General features: G+C 39.5%; 1 protein-coding gene and 1 non-coding gene across 3 annotated transcripts in view; both read left to right on the forward strand.

Annotated features, from left to right (window-relative positions):
* The first annotated feature begins 340 nt into the window (after positions 1-340).
* Positions 341-20,490, forward strand: part of exoc6 (exocyst complex component 6) — a 57,943-nt gene continuing 37,793 nt past the window's right edge. The window contains exons 1-5 of one of the 2 annotated variants that reach the window (XM_070990090.1): positions 341-468; positions 14,635-14,806; positions 17,788-17,835; positions 17,971-18,061; positions 18,968-19,013. In XM_070990090.1, the coding sequence (XP_070846191.1) occupies positions 371-468; positions 14,635-14,806; positions 17,788-17,835; positions 17,971-18,061; positions 18,968-19,013 (455 nt within the window). In that variant the 5' untranslated portion in view covers positions 341-370. The remainder of the gene's footprint in view (positions 469-14,634; positions 14,807-17,787; positions 17,836-17,970; positions 18,062-18,967; positions 19,014-20,490) is intronic. The other variant, XM_070990091.1, reaches the window with a different exon arrangement.
* LOC139350246 (U1 spliceosomal RNA) lies at positions 6,563-6,729 on the forward strand. The gene has a single exon (XR_011603496.1). It is a non-coding gene; the product is annotated as a U1 spliceosomal RNA (small nuclear RNA).

Consider the following 20,490-nt stretch of genomic DNA (forward strand, 5'->3'; position numbering starts at 1 on the left):
AGGCAGTATCACTGTTGCCCTTTTAAGTAAAGATGCAAATACAATCTTTGTGATTATGGAAAACATGATAATCAATTTAATTATAATATATTACTTGCTAGGTAAATTCGAGATTTAAGCAATGGAAGCAACAGACAGTGTTATGGCACCGATAACATCATGGTTTTCCTTGTCGGCCACGGTGTTTTTGGGAGACGGTTTTGGGGATATTAATTTTGTTCTAGTGACCAGCTTTCCTGTAATGTGGAAGCAAAGCTGCTGATATTGAATTCATTAGAGCTGCAGTGCGCCCCCTACAGGCCATCCCTCATACTGACCTGTAAGACGCTCCACTGTAGCTGCAGTGATAGCCACAATACACACAACAATCATGGCGGAGAATGAAACCCTGGAGTATATAACGGAGCACGAGCGGATTTTACAGGAAATTGAGAGCACCGACACGGCTTGTGTCGGTCCCACTCTTCGGTAAGAATACATCTTTTCTTAGAAAGTCCTTGACAATCATGATGTCTATGTGCTTGGTTGCATCTCCTACGTGATCAGACCTTTTGTTCAAGAGCTAGCTTAGCTCCCCTAGCCACCGGCAGGCTAACATTAGCAATTTTGGTATTGAAATGAAGCATGAGCCTAGCTGGTTTGTTAGCTAACGGGCCAAACACTGACCACTGTGTATGTCCGTTGACTGCAGCTGTAGGTAAACTCCGTCTATGTGGGATTTTCCTAGTTATGGGTGTTGATGGACGGCTGGTGACCTGTCAAAATGTAAACATCATTTGTGGGTGTGGCTGTGGGACTCCACAGATTATCATTAATGCCGCTAATATTAGCTATCGGTGCTAACAATTTCGGCTAATTGCTCATCAGAAATTTGAAAAGTAACGCTACTGACATTCCGTTACACCATGATTTGAGAGGTCATCTTGACCCCCTGCGGTTTTCTTGTGGTTGCCAAAGAGCTTGACAGCGGTGAAACGGGATGTTGAATTGCTCAAGCTAACGTTCTCCAGCACACTGCATCGCTTATGTTAGCTACCAAGCTTCCTTCCGAGGCCATAATGAATGACATTAGTTTGACAAGCTGTGCACAAACGGACTTCAGCCTCTGCTGAAGGCCTCCTCCTCTCACCCACACCTGTTCCGTAGACATACCTGTAGCCCGTGGTTGGCTTTCAGCATATCTGGGGAAACCTGTGAATAAAGGTGACATTATTTAGTTGTTGACAGTTAAGTTGATCCTCTAACATCACGCAGCTTTTATGACTGTTTCATTCTCACGCTCAGAGAATAGAACTAATGATAATGTCACATTATTATTGTGTGGTAAAAAACGCGTTCTCAGACAGGCACTCTTTACTCCTACAGTCATGAATTGAGACATTATGTGTATTTATACGTGTTTGTAAATTCAGTTGAACATGCAGGCTGGGCCGTGGCTGAGTACGCGCTACATTAGCATATGGTCCACGTTCTACCAGGTGAGCTACTGGCCTGTCTCTGTTCCTATTGCACTAAGTTTTGTAGTTGGGCAATTTTGGGACAGGACTGTTAGAGTCCACGCTGCTCTGTCTACAATGATGCAGCTGATATTTTGAAACATGCACTTTGAGGTGGCAGCTCTACTATAACCAAAGCTGAATTACTTTAAAGCAGTTTGTACAGTGTAGAGCACAACATTTGGCTCCTTTCCAGGCCACAGAAGGAGGAAGGAAGTGCAACAGTGTTGTAACTGACCAGCTGCGTTGAAAATGTGAGAATGTCATATTCATTTCATCTGTTTATCTATGTGGGTTACTGGCACCCAACATACGACAGCATTTAAGACTTAACAGACTAGTAATTGCATTTGGCAAAATGGACAAAAACTTTTACTGAATCTAACTTAGCGACAATATGAAAATTGCTGGGTGGTAGATACTCTCTGATTCTGTCAATTAAAAACATTTTGAAAGGTAGAATGATGACACATACTGTTTGTATCCCGAAGACCACTGTACTGCTTGAAGTAAGCATCCTGCCCTGCATGAAGCAGGAACATATGTAGCCTATTTGTGTCAGCAACCATCTGCTTTCAATTATTAATAACAGGAAGGAGGAGCCTCATATGGCAACATGAAGTAAGGCCCTCTTATTTCTGCCATGCAGAAAACACAGACAGATTCCCAGAATTTGATCATAAAAACTGAATCAACTGGTATGTGCAGAATATCTTGGAAATTGCCAAAATGTGAATGCAATTTTATGAAAAAATATGTTTTTCTTACCATTATAAGCATTTTTTCACTGTTCCTAAACAAATGAAAAAACTAACCTACTATGCTTTGGTGTCTCATACACACTCTCTCTCTCTCTCTCTCTCTCTCTCTCTCTCTCTCTCTCTCACACACACACACACACACACACACACACACACACACACACACACACACACACACACACACACACACACACACACACACACACGGTCATTTCAAAGAGTCCGTGGCTGTATGTGTAGAGTCAGATATTCTGTTGTGAAAAACGAAAAAGCTACGTCCGTTTCTGGTCAAGCATCGTAAACATGGAGGGGCATGGCCCGAACGTGAGAGGAGCCTCTGTCAGACCCACTTATCCAGTGTGTTCAAGCTGGATATGGAGGCTGTCCTGCAGATGATCCATGATAAAATTCAAATTCATTGATATTTGCTGAAATTTTATTCATACACCACCTGATTAGATTTTCCTGGTGACAAAATGTGCTAATATATACATATATACTAATAAACACAGAATATAGGAAAAAATAAAAGAGGATCTGACAAAATGTAACTTAATTGCGCAGGGCCCTAATGAAGACGATGATTACTGGGTTGCAGCCGGTTCTTTTTGAGAACCGGCTCCCGGTAGCTCAATTCCTTGGAATTGTTTGCCTGCCTGGTTAACGATTCTGCTTATCGATTCCACCTGTCTCGCACATGCCCGATAACATCACGCACGCTGCATTCTTTTGGTTTAGAACGTAGCCGATATGGCGTGGAGGCAGAAACGCTCCAAAGTATGGCTATATTTCACGCAAAAAGATGACACCAGGGCCACTTGCAACACATGCAAACTTTCCATTTCTTCAAAGAGGGGAAATACCTCCAACATGCTAAAACATTTGTCCACACAGCATGCAATTTATTTGCAGGAATGTCACGTGTTTGATACGCTACTTAGTGATGCTTGTGAATCTAGCGGCAGAGCAAACGCCAGACGAGGATAAAGGAATGTCACAGAGCGGTCACTAGATTTGTGGTGAAAGGTTTGCACCTTTTTGACACTGTAGATGCCTCTGAATTTCGGTAGGTTAATTCATTGCATTTTATCTGCCATATCTGTTAAAATGAAAATCAGAAATTTGAATTCTGTCAGAGTTGCATGATGCTATTTTAACCAGTGTAGTTCTGCTTCATTCATTCCCTAATCAGAGAAGTAGCTCACCTACTTTTTAGGTTTGTTCTGAGGTTATGTCACACATCATTTGTGCATATTGTATATGTTATATTTTCTCTGCAGAGATGAAAATATAAAAGACAGTTAACGCAAACAAACCCATTTGTACTCTTTTATTTCCTCATCCAATGAGAACCGATAAGAGAATCGATAAGGAATCGGATCGATAAGCAAAATTGATAATGGAAGCGGAATCGTTAAATTCCTATCAATTCCCATCCCTAGTTGCACGCAAGTGCACTTATTCAGTTTGCAAGTGCTGTGCCATTCGTTACATCAGGTTTGTTTCTTAGCTTCATTTCATTGACTTCTGTGGTAATCAGTCATTTATCAGGAACACCAAACACTAGACAGTGCCAGCTTTCCATTATAAGGATTTGCTGCTTTTCTATCTAAATTGAAAACCTTGGGGTTTTATTTGGACTGTTGAAGCAAACAAGCAATTATTTACATTTATTTTGAACATTCTTTAGATGAGATTTAAAAAACATGATATTTTAATCAACAGTGAAAGTAATCAGTCTTTGCAGCTGTGAAAGTTAAAGGCAGTGACTGTGATGATGCTGATTTCAAGCTCTCCTGCAAGTCATGTGAAAGCGAGGCAGCATCTGATTTGTTTAACAAAATGTCTCCACTACAAAGCTCCACTGAGGTCAAGTCTCATGGCCAGGGTTTGTTGGCTGTATGATAATGGTTTGTCAGAACAATGGGGTTTAAGGAGATAGACTCAAAGTAGAACAAGAAACTGGGCAGTCAAAATATTGAGAAAATTGTTCAACAATTTGTAAGATTACTCAAGTAAAATTAATTAAACAAGAAAATGAAGTGTAACTAATTGTGCTTGTGTAATTACTATCAAACAAAATGTTCTAACTTTGTGAGATGAGCGCACTCACCAAAACCTGTTTGCTTTGTCTTTCCAACCAACAACACCAACTGTGGTTTGGTTGAAATCAACCCTTGAAGGTACAGTGTGTAAGAACTGACAACCAAACAAGTATGGGGCAGCATATCACCAGAGTCACCACTAACAGCTGCTCACTATACACTTTACTGTAGCTGTCTTTGGCTGTAGCTGTTAGCTAGCTAGTTAGCTCAGTTAGCCCTGCAGCTAGTGGCCCTGTTAGCTGACTGGAGTGTGTCCCGACTGAGAGCTTGGAGAACTGGGGGATTGTTGGTATTTACACTGTGGCCAAATTTATTTTGTGTATTCTAATCAAAATGGTTTGAGCACTTGCGAAACGTAGCAATGCATTACATCTCCCAGCTGAAACTACAGAAGTCTGTACTATCAGACATCACCTGTTGAGGTACAAAGTGTTAAAAAGTAGCCCTGTTTTCGTGATATACTGGATCATGAGTGACAGATCATGATGATGCAACAAACTGTCCCGATACTTGGTTGAAGCAGCGGTGCCATGTCAGACTGTGGACTGAGGGCCATGTTACTCTATAAATTGCTTTCTTCCAAGAACCATTAACATCAGATAACATTACTGACAGAGGTAGAACATCACTGAATGCCAGATGCCTCCTATTAAGAACAGAACAACATTTCAGACTGCTACATCAGCCTCTGAAAAGGAGATGTTTTGGGTGGTAAATGATACTGTTTTAGTTATATAGTATGTGATTCTGCAGATGCATGTAATCAGACTGTGTATTAAAACAGCAGGCTATTTAGTTAATTTGTCCAGTGATTTATTTTTCACAGCTTTTATTAGTTACTTGAAGAATTGAATGCATTTAATTTTATGTGTATTTGTGACATTCAGCAATACCGGATGATGTTCGGAGTCTGAAAATGTACTTATCAACAGTGTCTATATTGTCAATGGTCTTTGTATTAAATATATAACAGAACAACCGGGGTGTTCAAATGACTCTAAGGTCAGCCCAGGAGCTCCCTGCACCTGTCTTTAGCAGATTTCCGTGAATGTTTATCAGCAATGACCTACAGTTCCAGATAAAATATCTTTTGACAAATGCTTTTTATGTTTCTCTTGAATAGATTTACTGCCCAGGCCTACACAAGACATGCACACACACATACATCTTCGGCAGGGAGAGTCTCTTTATGTGGATCTGTTTTGGATCTGTGGTTTTGTTAGCATGGCAGAATGAAAAGAGCTTTAGGCCTGTTTGTTTTGATGAACAGAAAAAGGATATGTGTCATTGGGGAAAATGGTGTTTTGAAATGAAAATGGATTTTGAAATAAAAAGTGCTGGAATTAAATAGAAATGATGTGTGAGTGTGACAATCAGTTACTTGCAACCATAGACTGTGGCATAAAATTCAGCTTTGCAACAGTGATGATTTGAGTCTGTCACAACCAACAATTTAAGCAGCTGTAAAATTAAACTTTGATTGCTCTTAAGCCGGGATCAGACTACACGAATCTAGGATGATTTTGTGACGATTTTGTTGTGGCCGATGAAATACCAGCATTATTGCTGATTGGGAATGATAATCAGACATCTATACCCGAGTAGTTTGACATGGTAAATGACCTGTCATGCAGCCGCTGGGATGCACCACAACACCCCCAAGCAGTGACCAATCACATGCTCTCCAGAGTGCAGTCAGATAACAAAACATGGCAAAGAGGAGGAGAAGGAGGGATGCTGTTAGGTGGCACAACGAAAGAGACGAAAAGTTGTTCATACTGTGTCCGTGCCAGCCAGAATTCGCTTCCACGCCTGTTTTTTTCTCTTTACTTTTTTGCCACTATGCAAGACCGTTACAATCACATACAGTGCTTCTGTCACAATGATTGACAGTTGCTTTACCTGCCTCCCCAATGACATCTGAACTTGCATGTGACTGTGAAATAAGACGTGCTGTGATTGGACTGGGGACTGCTTGTAGACTTGCCAGTCAGCTGACCAAGACAGGCAGTAGTCTCCTGTATTTGTTCTCTGTAATAGATGATGGATATTGACTGGCAGTTGTCTGCTGTCTTCTGAGTGTGCAGTGACTTTTTTAGCTACTGTCAGTAATCAAGTGTTAATCTTGTGTTTCTGTGGAGGTGACAAAATGTGGGGATTTTGTTAGGTAGTAAATAACAATGTAATGCCATGGTAGATGGCACTTACCTGACAGGGGAGATACCATGATCACAACAAGGTGGTTCACCCATGGCGAGGCGCATCCATTGCACTTAGGGATGCGCTGACCTGTGCGAATTCCCCAAATGTGGGAATCTCGACTGCATAATTTGTGGTAGTGGGGGACTGCGTACGTGCTCTCCCCTCGTATTTTTGGAATTTCCCCTTGCGGGACAAATAAAGGTATATTGAATGACAGTCCCACAATGGCATTGAGCCATATTTCAACTTCATGAGATTCGATATATCATTATATCCCTACAGGAAATTGAATGTTACTAAATGCCATATACAGATAGGTGGCAAGTCATATCTCATAGCAATTTATAAACTCTTTGTGCGTTCATAGTTAGCTAACATTATGCAGCAATATGATAGTAAACTTTAAAATGCACATCTATTATTTACACTATACAGTATTTAGCTGCTTGTGTTATCGCATTGTTAGCTAGCAGGTCAGCTGTTCATTTTTATGGAGTGGAAGAAATCTACTTTTGACGTCCAGCATGATAAGAAACACAACTTTATTTTTGGGGCCCAGCAGCCAGTTCAAAACAGGCCATGCCAAACTAGCCATGTGGGAGAAGGGGCATTACGGCCACACCCTGGAGCAACCACAGCTTTGGCCTTTTGACCGTGGTGTAATTCCTGGAATTCCCTGGAATTGGACAGTAAAAGATAGGATTGTTACTTATGTATTGCAACTCCAGATTGTATGAGTGTAGATGCCGTCCTCTAAGACTGTCTTTAGTGGGTTTATCCCTCTCACACCCATGCAGAACTGAAAAAACTGTCATCCACATCCACCTGCGATGAGGGCCCCACTTATGCTCTCATCTTATGTATGACTTGCATTCAAACTGGACAGTAAGCTCCTAAAAAAATAAAATGTTAGCAGTAAATGGAGCCAGTGGGGGCCAGAATAGAGCACAGAATCTGGAGTTACAGTACGTAACTAGCATTCTATTTCATATAGGCTTTGCCCTTTAACCAGCACTTGTGGGATAAGGTCAAAGCAGGATATGGTCCATGCCTTGTTAGGTCCATCCGGTACCACAAGCACAAATGCACACCTACTTCATAAAGTGAAGCAGTAAGCGTTCCATGTCAGCCATTGTGTCATGTGTAGAACACGTCACAGAACCCCATCAGGGCTCGACATTAACTTTCTGAGGCACTTGTCGTTTGGAAGTTCATTTACCTCTCATGTGTCCAGGCACCAAAGTCACTTGTCCAGCTACAAAGTTACCATCTTTTCCTTTGTTTGCTAATGCAGAATTCAGGTGTCCAAACATATTGTGACAGCCAGCCTGCCCATGCCCTCATAACCACCCCCTGGTGCGCTGTGCGGCACCGATTCGCAGAGGCTGGATGGCGCCGCTTTTTAAAAAATCTCCACCTCCAGTGTTAGTTTGATGCCGGATAGTGCGAACAAAGCATTGGAACTCCTGTATAGAAAAGGTGAGCCATTAATCCTCACCTCTCGTACCGCCACGTTCCCGCACCGTCTCTGTTGCGACCCAGACCTCATCCAGGCATCCACTCCTGCCACCTCTTCTTACCACCGTCCCTTTTGCTATAACCTGTCAGGTAATCTGATGTCTTCATTCATCTCCATTATTAAAAGTTAGCAAGTACACTTATTCCCTCAGTTCATTCATTTCCTCATTCCACTTTTTTTCCCTGCATCTCGCTCTCAGCAACCCCACCCCTCTGGAGCGGTTTGAAAACCTCAAAGATTGACAGTGACTAATACCACTCAGGTACCGAGTCGTTTTTTTTTTTTTTTTTTTTTTTCCCCTATCACTCGGACTGAGGCGCTTTTGTTCTTTATGAATTTTTTTGCTTTGTTCTGAAGGGTTTCACCGTTTTTGTGTTTGGGAAAAGACTTTATATATATATATTTTTTTTTTTTTTCTTCTTGATTGGATTGAACTGTCTTAACTGCCACGCTGTGATCCACAAATACAGTGTTTGTGTTAACTACAATATTTTGTGCTGTTGTGATTTGGTGTTGCTCAGGTTATTTTCATGAGTGAAGGTGTGCATGGTCAAATGTATTGCCTTTGTGTATGTTGATGTGGGGAAAAAGAAATGTGTCGTGTTATATGAGAAATAATAATAGGTAAGAACTTAACTGACTGACTGATTCAAACATCTTATATGTCAGGAGAGAGACCTTGCTGGTGCCCTAAAAGAAAAAAAACCTCCCTACCTCACATGCCCACAGAAAACTGTCACAATATGAAGTACTCAATTTAGGAATATTATTAATATAAAGTGGCTGTATGTAATGTTTTCACCTAAACTAATCATTTTCATATTCATTTAGATTGTATATAACATACATGTCATACAGAATGTATCATATTTTATTAAAATGTAAAAAAAAATTCTAAGTAAAATTACTAGTACTCAGATCAAGGCAAGAAGTGGATCAGTTCAAATGTACCCTGAGTAAACATTGCTGTTGATTTTTTTTTTTTTTTTTTAATTTATTTTTTGTTTTAAAGGGAACCACTAATTGATGATGATGATGTTGAAGTATAGTACTATAAAATGAAAGAACGCATTTAGGCTGCAAAATAAAATGTTAGTCATTTTTCTGGTTAATTCTAGTGAGGCCATGCATCCATGTATCTTGATAACAGATCATCAGTGTATGCACAGATGGAAAAATCTGTCTCTACAAATGGAATTTATTCTTGGTTTGGACAACAGGGCTTGGTGGCGTCATGTGATGTTGTTCTGCTAGTGTTGTTGGATTAATATTGTACATCTGAACTTGTACTATGTCATTCTTCAAGTAAAGAGCCAAAAACAGTCATTCCTTGTAGATTATTCCATTTCCCTTGATAGGTTTCATGGACTGGGCTTCTTTTGGTTAATAGATGAAAGTAAATTCATCAGAATGGAGGTTAAGATGAATTTTATGGTGACCGAAGGTTTTCTCTGTTACATATTGTAAATAATTAGGCATAGATGTAGACTAAATATGCCATTACATCTTAAAGTTATACTATAAATTCAATTAATTACGTGATTCACATAATTGGCTCTGCCTTGATCGAGATCATGATGAAAAGTGACCATGAAATACAGTAATCATAAAAACATTTTTGAAAGAAAAACTATAATGAAATTGAAATCACCTATACTGTAGGTATTATACAATAGAAATTGGATTACTTCACAATTTCATTATTATATGTTTTGTACATATTCATAGAATTCTTTGTAAGATGATGCCCCATGTTGAATATGCTCATTGTAAAACATGAAAATGGCCAGCTCCTCCCCAGAGGTGTGTTCGTGAAAATCGTTACAAGCACCTGCGACCACAGTTCTGTCATAATCATAAAGTTGGTTAACAGGTGGGCTCATCAAGTGGTTGAATTTTTCCCATGAACAGTTTGGCAGTTTCCTTGTGTGGGCGTTGGACTGTGGGACTGATAGTGGACATGTTCAGGGTCATTCTCAGTCTAGCCTGCGTTTAGATCTAAGTAAGAAAAACAATAAGACTCTCAGTGGATTAAAATTCTATCATATTAGGTGCGTTTTATTAAAATTATGTTATTAAACTGCCTCTCCACTTAAAAGTGTGTTTTGTTTATTGTTCCTTAACTTAGATTTTTGATGGACAGAGTTTGTTTCACATCCCTCAGCTGATGAGGGAAAGTTTCTCTGTGCTCACCTTGAATATCAGTTTAACGCTTGCACAGCTGCAGCCAACATTTTCATTTTCATTATCAATTACTCTGTCAGTTATTTTCTACATTAAGGCATCTAGTCTACAAAATGTCAGAAGATTGTGAAAAACGCCCTCAAATTGCTTGTTGTGTCCAACAAACAGTTCAAAATCCATAAAGAATCACTCAATAATCATAGAAATTGGAATGTTTGATGTTTCTGTTGAAAAAAGGGACAAAGCAGTTCTCATAATAGCTGCAGAATCATTTAATGTACTTCTACTTCTTGCAAGCATGATTTTGTGAAATCACAAATATTTTAGAAACCAGTCATGGTTTCATATACAATTAGTGTGATGTGGAAACCTGAAGCCTCCAGTGCACATACACTCAGAATAGACTTCAACCAAGTTGGAGACATCTCGTGTCCAGAAGTTAAACTCTTTGAATGAAAAATCTTTGCACATTCATAGTCGGGATTTTTCAATTGGGAAAGGACGAAATGTAATATTAAGAATTTGAATGTTTTTTTGATAAAGCCAATGTCAGACACAAATACTTGTTCAAAGCGTTTTTACTTGAAAATGTCTGAAAGGGATCTTGATTTTGGGTCAAATCCAATCACCATAAAGAAATAAATGCTAAATAGGTCTTAATATGGATGGTTGTATTAAATGAATGCTATTATGTTGAGATTAAAATATCACTATCTTTGTGTTTTCTCATGATGACAGGTTAAGTATCATGAGAAAAGAAAAGATTAAATGAATGTTGTTAGCTGCTGTAATATTGTGTTTGCAACTCAAACTACAAAAAATACAGTGGGCAAAGCTTTAGGAGCTAAGGTGGTGGTCATCTGTCATGATCTCACTTCAGTCCTAACCTTCATCTTCTCCTCCCTTTGGGCTGTATCAGCATGTTGGGTTTGCCCAACTAGATGGAGGTGTGTTTTGAATAAACCTGCAGTGGCTCTGGTTAGAATATTGCTGCCAGAGGCAGCCAATAGGTGACTATCCACTCATCATAGTGTCTAAATGTCTAGAAATATTTCTCATTTGTTGTTAGTGACAGTGCGGTAAGCTGCAGGCCTGTCAGAGATGTTCAGAAATTACAAAACAACACTGTTCTTTCAATTCAAAAAAATATGAACACTTATGAGCATTTCACTTCAGCGTCACTAGATGGAGCTTTTACTCCATCTCCAAGAAATGGGGATTATTGGTAGTGTAGGTGATGGGCTCATAGATTTTGTCAGTCTGGAATCCTCATTCATCATTCTCTAACCCTGCCTATGTCAGGCGCATATAAAGCTTAACCAACTTAACCCACCTATGTCATGTTTTAAATTTCTGTCCTTGCTGTTAAATTAGTGTTATAGCTGTACAATGAGCCGTTGAAAACACATGTACAGTAGCTGCTGTTAGCACTTTCACATTCTGTTTTTGACACACTACATCATTTGTTTTCATTATACTTTCTGGAGCTTCTCACATTATGTCCCAGCTACCTGCTTTATGGAGCAGATGCAAACACACAAAAAACATACACAAACTGTACAGTAACTTTTAGCATATACCTATAAGAACAAAAATTAAAAATATTGTGTTGGAATTAAGTAGCATAGCTCCAATAAACATGTGGTGTAAGAACAATGCAGGGTGCTGTCAACAATCAGGAGAAATGCATACATATTTAGAAGAAGATGGGGAAAGGAAAAGATGGGCACAGATGTATATTTTACTATGTTGTCTAACAGGTTTTAAGTGAAGAGTTAAAATATGTAGTGGCTCTGGAATGTGCCAAAAACTGACAGTGCAATTAGAAACAGAATATGTTCAAAAATAGATGTAAATATCACTATTACACAGTGTGACCACTTGACCAGTTTTCCTAGAAAGGGTTGCATTAATAATAATAATAATAATAATAATAATAATAATAATAATAATAATAATAATAAACTTAATTTGCACAGCAGTTTTCAAAACAGTTACAAAGTGCTTTACAAAATGAAAACGGGATTAAGACATATCAGGACTGAGACAAATCATCAATAATACAGATGTATAATACAATAATAAAACAGATATGACATGTTGGCAATAAGTAAAAGGCTATTGAAAGGCTTTTTGAAAAGATGTGAGAAGTGATTTAAAAGATGGCACTTCATTACAAAATATTGAGATATTCATACAATGAAAAAAAAAAAGTCCTTTTGAGCCACTGGAATAATGTGAATTCAATCGATAGTTCAAGCCATGTTTCACAGCAATGGTCAGCAATTATGTTCAGCCATGGCCTGCTTTTCTTCAGCAAAGTATTTTCACACATGGTGGAGATGGAGCCCTTTATGTTGTCATTGTTTTTTTCCTCAGATATTCATTAATTTTAAAGAACCTGTTATTGATATTTTTATTACTACGATGTATCGAATGATAATGTGATAACAAGGTGACAATGGGAAAGGGGTCACTCATAGTCAGGAGACATAGACAGGATCTTCGTTTTCAGCCACAGTTGCTCTAAAACCCCACCAGGGCTGCCCTCTAAAAGTCAGTGATTTAAGTCAAGAACCCAAGTGAACTTGCATTTTGCCAGTTGAATCACTCCACTTTCTTTGTAGCTGTGTCATTGCACTCAGGAATGCAGCAGCAACAATATGGCAGGATGTAGACTTTATAAACAGTCTTTTCTCAAAATGACCTAACCTCAAAAGTAGGGAAGGCTAATGAAATAGGGAGCAGCCCAACGCTGGACAGTGTGAAACAATGCAACCTATGTCTGTTGGCTTCTCTGGAGTTCTCTGCTCTAGGGCTTACTGTCGGATTTTAGAACTGAACTATGATCAAGACACACACTTTCACTTTCTGTGACTTTGAATATGATTTTTTCACATCACAGAGGCACAGGCATCAGTAATAATGCTGAATCATTCGGGAAATATCTATAGGGAAGAAAAATCATGAACCAGTGAACCACAAGCACATGACAAATGAAAATGGAAGTTGTTTCATCTTATGAGAAATACTTGTCTATTTGCCACACTAAGTTAAGTCAATCAAGCCACCCAAAAATGAAACAAAAATGTCACCAGGGAACTATGGTTTCCTACAATGATTCTAATATTCTTATTAGTTCATGTTTATTAAAGACATCTCCTGTATCTCACCCATGACTGCGTTGCCCCTCCACCGTTTGTGCTGTATCATCAACATAATGGGGGGAAAAAAGGACAAACTGTAAGCACTTCTTGGACTGATATCAAACTAATTCACCATTCAATAATCTATGGGTGTAACAGGTACTTCAAGCTTCAAACTCTGAAATTCAGTTAATGACAGTCATAGTCCATCTTCAAAAGCTAATGTTGTTTTTAAATGATTCATGAATGAACAGTATGAGAGACACTTAGAGTGTCTCAGTAGTCCCATAAGTGGATATGGATGTTAGTTTTTGGCCAAGGTCCATGTTAATGGTGTATACACAAATACACACATTTCGTACAGTCTGTGGACCCTCAGTCTATGGACGCATAGCTTATATTCATGAACATACAATGACTCACAATTGATACACAGTCACACTTAAGCTGTCTTCTCTCTCTCTCTCTCTCTCTCTCTCTCTCTCTCTCTCTCTCTCTCTCTCTCTCTCTCTCTCTCTCTCTCTCTCTCTCTCTCTCTCTCTCACACACACACACACACACATATACACACATATACTCACAGGCCATCTGTGCCTGTTGAAGTCAGGCCAGCGTAGAACTGAGTGAAATGTGTGTGTGGTTTTTGGATGGCATGTAGTGATTCATAGCATGGTTCTTTACAATAATGTGCTAACAACTGGCCATCTAGGCCTCCCTGCTACCAGGTTTTTTGCAGCATAGTTGTTCAGTATGGACACATAATGACGCAGGTCGCACAGAGCACTGCAATCAAAAATTGTATTGGAATTTATTTGACCTTTGTTAAGGTCTTCATTCCCCACAAGCCTCCATCCGAGAAGTACAGCACTTGCCTGCTCAGCAAATTTCCTCCATGGAAAACTCAGTCGTTCTTGTAATGGGAGATTTCAACCCTGTAGGTCTGTAGAGGTTGTGAATGGGGAAATTAGCTGTAGAGACCAAAACTGGTTTTTGTATGAGACTGTAAACATGTTTATTTCTGCTCTAAAGTTAATATGGGGTCTATGGGAACTGACTCACTTTTGGAGCCAACCTCAAGTGGCCATTCAAGGAAGTGCAGTTTTTCAGCATTTCACATTGGCTTCGTTCTCAGCCCCTCATTCTAACAGTTGTTCTGAGAGTTCTCTGTTGTGCTGTCACCCCTAACCTGCCTCCATTTCCTCACGGATTTGTCTCTCTCAGGTCTATTTACGATGACCAGCCCAATGCCCACAAACGCTTCATGGAAAAGCTGGATGCCCGGATAAGGAACCATGACCGTGAGATTGAGAAGATGTGCAATTTCCACCACCAAGGCTTTGTGGATGCCATCACAGAGCTCCTCAAAGTCCGTGCTGATGCAGAGAAACTGATGGTAAGAGAGACTGCGGCCAACAGCAAGACAGTTTGATCTGCAACTTACACTGGTTGCCAAATCACACAATACAATGAACAAACTAGATTGTTAAGAGAACCTAATAAAGTATGGGTTTCTGTAGTAGTATTGTCTGGTGGGGTGGATGTTTTAGAGAGACAACTGGGATTTTTTCTGAAATAATTCACTACATCACTGCAGAGTTGTCGAAAAATTGATTCTGGAAAATTCTATAAAATCATGGTTCAGACACATTTAGAGGGATTTTTAGTAGGAAGGGTGGCTTTAGTAGCTGTGTGTGCCTGTGTGCGTGTGCCCCTTACAATGGTCAACAGGTCTGTTTATCATCTTGTCTTATTCAGTGCACTGTAGCATTGTCCTCCCAAACTTGTGAAGGTAATGTTGTGTTTTTCAAGCTTAGTCAGATAGGGCTTGTTGATATACAAAATATCCTCGATCAAAGTATAAATAATGTTATATCACCATATCATTATACAGTATTTTGTGTGACATAATGTCTGTTTTTGGGTAATCTGAGCAAGAACTTTGTTTCCAAAACAGTGGACCTCACCCCATCCTTGCTTGTGAATGACTGAGCCTTGCCCCCTCATACTTAATCATGTCTACGTGGTAACTCTGTAGCCACTGTTGGCTGCAGTTTCAGTTTTCCAGAGGTGCATATAATCATGTCTGGTCAGGTGGGACATAACATAGCATCTAAATTGCAGGGTTCCCATGCATCCTGAACAACCTGGAAAACAGACTATTTTTTTCAGTTATGGAAAACACATGGAATCGTGTGCTGTCCTGAAAAATTCTTTCAACATTCTCCTATTTTCCCTTAGCTGAGAATCAACTCCTCTGCTATCTGTCTGAGGTGCCCAAAACGAAACAGATTGCTCAGACTGAGTGTGATTAGCTTTGTTGAAGACTATACTTAACATTACAAGTATACGGGCTAGTAAAATTACTAATTAGTAAAGTATGGTGTGATAAACTGATATGAGTCAATTGCAGTTAATAATCCAGGCAAACTTGACTCTAATCTACATTTAGATCTTTAAAATTCAGTCTAAACTAATCAGTAGGCAAATTTGTACACTACTATTTGAGTTACTGGTGTTCAGGCTGTTAAGCAATTGGTGTTTTGGCAGCAATGGTTAATATAGTTCATAAGAAAATGCAATAATAATACAATCAGGGAGTACTATAGAAAATTAAAAATTTTAATATAATGACAATATTGAAACAGGGCAAGAAGCACAGGAACATTAAAACATCTCAAGGTTATGTACGTATAGTCTTTTAAATCAGACCTCTGCACAGAGGAATGTATTACTGTATGGCACCCTACTTGATGTCATACCAGCTATATCATCATTAAAATGTCCTGGAAAAATCCTGCTAAGTGAGCTGTAGAAAGGAGTGGGCACCCTGCTTTTGGCTAATCTGCTTTCAAGTGACAGTGTTACAAACTAATGACTGGGGATGCATCTCCTTGGCCTTTACACAAATTATATTTGAATTAGCTCATCTTTAGAGTTTACAAACTCTACTAGCACTTCAGGCCCTAACAGGGCTAACCAGGGCTCTGTGGGGATTAGCAGTCATCCAGAGGAAATCCAGAAGGGTTAAATCAAATGTGATTGCTCCTGCTGTAAATTCTTGAACGCATTTCACTTCTCATCCAAACCCATTGAAAGAAACAAAGGGTTTTCTCTGTAATGGGACAAGATAGCTGATGAGAACACTGTCTCATAAGTGGAAGGTCACAGGTTGTACTCACTGGTAGCTAACCAGCGCAGCATTATGTTGTTTTAGATAACAGTCTTGGTTGTGTGTCTCAAGCACTCTTGCTGTGGTTCTGCACCCCAGCTGAATTATAAAAGAGGCAGTTATTATGTAGTCGGTCCCCCTTGTTTGGAAGCTTCACTGTTGAAAGGATTGTCATCAAAAAGCCGACTGGTCAATTGGGTCATGGCTCTCAGCCGTGTGACAAGAGCCGAGAGTTCAAAAATCCTCATCCAGAATCGAGAAGTTTGTCACTGAATCTGTGAGAAAGAGCCTGTCACAAGCCATTAAACCCCATGAAAGGCCCAGTGCACCGACGATGGGTTCAGGTCCCCGCTGCCTGGTTAATCTGAATTTGCCTGCTTTTGTCCTTGCCCCTTCATGGACAATGAGCTGATTACAAGGCTGAGCAGCTGCAGTGAGGGAGATAGAGAGGGAAAAGAGAGGGCATGAAGAGGGCGAGAAGACAGGGAGAGGAGGGATGGATAGACATGTGACAGCATGTATGGCTGAACCAATACCAAGGTGTTCATACATTCTGCTGAAGTTGGATTATTTATTTATTATTTGATTAGTTGTTTATTAATAAACAGTAAATATGTTACAACACAAACAAATTAGCACATTGAGTCAAATGAGACAAATGAATTTGTAAGTCTGTTGATCCTGCAGCCTGACGGAAGCAACCATAGTAGTTGGGATCAGCTAGGATTGACTGGACCTTCTTCCAAGGCCTAACCTTGGACCTGTGCCTTGTCCTGGTTTGTTTTCATTATGCAGCAGGTACAACTGCAGTTTTAAAAGATAATACTGGTTTTATTACATTTCAGTAAACAGCTGGTCACTGTAGTGTTTAGCAAACAGGAGGAAATAGTGCATCTGCTGGAGACTATTTTCAGTGGCAGATTAATACACATCTATTGAGTGAGCAGCAGGATGGTGTGTGGGATTGACTCAAAACAAACTACAGTGTGTGTGTTCATGGTAAGGAGAAACATGTTACAGTACGACAGTCTGGCTCATTGATGTGTCTTTAATAGTTTTTGGACTACAATTAGGCTCTATAGCACAGAGGAATAAGACACGTGAGATTTGTTGACAATAAACAAAAATTTGTAGGAATCATGAGTAGAGGAAAAAAGGAGAGATGCTGAGGCTGTACAGTTAAACTGATGTCTTTGTTTTGAAAGGGTCAAGTGACAGACACTAATTACAGACTACAAGAAGCTGGCAGGGAGGTAAGTCCATGTATGCGTGTATGCATGAATATGCAAAAGACAAAAACATATGCATGCTCATTAACTGCAAAGACAGATTTGCATTAACAGTGATCTTTCACATTGTCTCCTTCAATTGCCTGATCTTTCCCTCAGGTGACAGCTCAGACGGAGGAGGTGATTCGCTGTCGGATTCAGCAGAGGAACATGGTCACCACTGTGGAAAAGCTCCAGCTCTGTATACCAGGTGCCACTGCTGCTTGTGTGTCAGTGGGATAATTACTGTAATCCTAGAGATAATTAAGTGTTAGTCACCCAAGTGACCTGGATGGATGCCACTGGAGTGTATATTATAATATATACATATATATATATATATAGTCATATATATAAGACAATGTTTAATGCTGCTGTAAATTGGAATTTCCCGTCGCGAGACTAATAAAGGACTATTGAATTGAATTGTATACCTACACATACTTGGCAGAAATCTTGGACATGTTCAGTCAAGTCTTTCTAACTAGATGAATAGATACCAGACAAATAGATACATATAGTTTGTATTTATGATAAGAACTTATGTAATTCTTTAAATGTTGAGGAAAGCTTTTATAGTACTTCCTGTTCTTTCTCTTGTAGCTTAGGTATTGCAGAGATATTATGAATGAATGGAAAGAAGATACTGCTGCCCCGCATATCCTTCTTACAGCAAAAGAAGACTTGTAATTCCAATTTCTCTGACTAGCTCATATTCGTCAGTCTGTGGAAGTTAAATTCAGATTTTTGGGTTTGACGATAATCATGTCTTTTGGGTAAAAACTATTCAAGTAATTTTTTTGGTACACTGTTAATGTGTGCTAAAGTTTTAAAATAGTAAAGAAATTAGTTAATATAAGCTTTGGAAGCTGAGTATGAGAAGTACTAGGGCAGTTTTATTTATTGCACTGGCAGAACACTTATGATTCCATATGCTGTAGCAACATGGTCGCTATTTTACAGTTGGTAATCTGAATAGTCCAGTATGTTTCATGATCATGTTTATGATCTTTGTGTGCACTGGAAATTTGTTCTTTAGGAGAAAAAGTGAGTGAAATGTTTGAACCAACACAAACCCTGCTACAGATCCTCTTTCTTGTCTTCTCTTCCTTTGCAGTGCTAGAAATGTACAGCAAACTAAAGGAGCAGCTGGATTCTAAAAGGTATCCATCTCACAAAGCATTTCATCACAATGTGACTGATGTATAACTGCAATACTAAAAACAACTTACAAGAATTTCTAAATTCCTAAGGTTCCCAGATTCTTCACCCAATCTAGTAGTCTGGCTTGTTCTGCCAGCAAGGGAACATCTTTTTTCCTCCAGCATGTGAAACTTTGATGTACCTGCTACAGTGCTACACTGCCATGCTACATTTCTGTTGGTTGTGGTGGCAAGTATATTGGACCACCTGACCACACCCAGCTGTGATGTAACAGTACAATATCACAACAGTACATTACTGGTTACTTGAATAAATATGTTCAGAAAATGTAAAGATATTAATCAAAAAGATATTAAAATTTAGCTCCATCCTCAAGTCCTAATCAAACCTATCATCATTGATACTGGCTGTTGTCTGAGGTGAAATGATGTCGACGGGGAAATGCTTTGTATCCTGGTATTAAGTTACATTTAAGTAATTGAAAGTGTTACTAAACAGTATACTAAAACTCTATTTTTCTGTTGTTCATTTTAAAGAAGTGTTTTTCATCCTAGATAGAAAGAGAGAGCTCAGTACTCAAACATCTTATCAAACCAGTCTGCAAACTGTTCAGCTCATCCACTGCTATCTGGGTTTGATTGAACTTCCTTTTTACCCCATGAACTTCATGTTTGGCTGTATTTACATGCCTGCCTAAAGAGGTGGTGGTGGTGGTGGTGGTGGTGGTGGGGGGGTTCACTTTGGACAGGAAAATAATGACCCTTTCTTGTTCATTACTGTGTACCAAAGGAAAAGGCCATTCACTGGCAGGACAATTGACCCTCAGTGTGCCCTTGTTCACAACAAGGCCCCCTCACTGCAGCTCTGTCACGGCCCATAGCCAATCCAAGGCAATTAGACCATGCCGGCCACCTTGTGGTATTTGTGTGTGGTTTGTACTGGAAGCACTAATGACTTACCCTATACACTTACTATAAATTGGAACGTGTTTGTGTGGCTCAAATGCACATTATTATTTGTACTGTACATGCTGATGCCCAGGTCACATTCTGTTCACGTCCAGCCACTTGCAGCCTTTGTGTTCTCTGTCCTGGTGCTCGTCACTCTGACAAACCTTTTCACTGTACAGTTTATGAGGCGGTCTTCTGTTCAAGTGTATACAACACATTTTACACTCACTGACCGACCAATTAGATCCCTTCACAGCCTGCCTATCAGCCTAATGATGGGAGCTCAGCACACTGACCCAAGACTGAACCCACTGTTGTGTGCAGACTATGAAAGACCACAATATCCTTAAAACACAGGTGGCCAAATAGCCATTGAGAATAAAATATCACACTGAACCACATGCAGTGAATAAAACACATAGTTCAGTGATTCCCCTGTTAGGTCTTGGAATGTGAGCATCTGCCCATCAGTAGGTAATTTAAAGGAGGTAGCAGTGCCCCACCATATTTTCATACACTGGTCACA

The sequence above is a fragment of the Chaetodon trifascialis genome, chromosome 21, assembly GCF_039877785.1.
Source record: "Chaetodon trifascialis isolate fChaTrf1 chromosome 21, fChaTrf1.hap1, whole genome shotgun sequence".
NCBI classification, from domain to species: Eukaryota; Metazoa; Chordata; class Actinopteri; order Chaetodontiformes; family Chaetodontidae; genus Chaetodon; species Chaetodon trifascialis.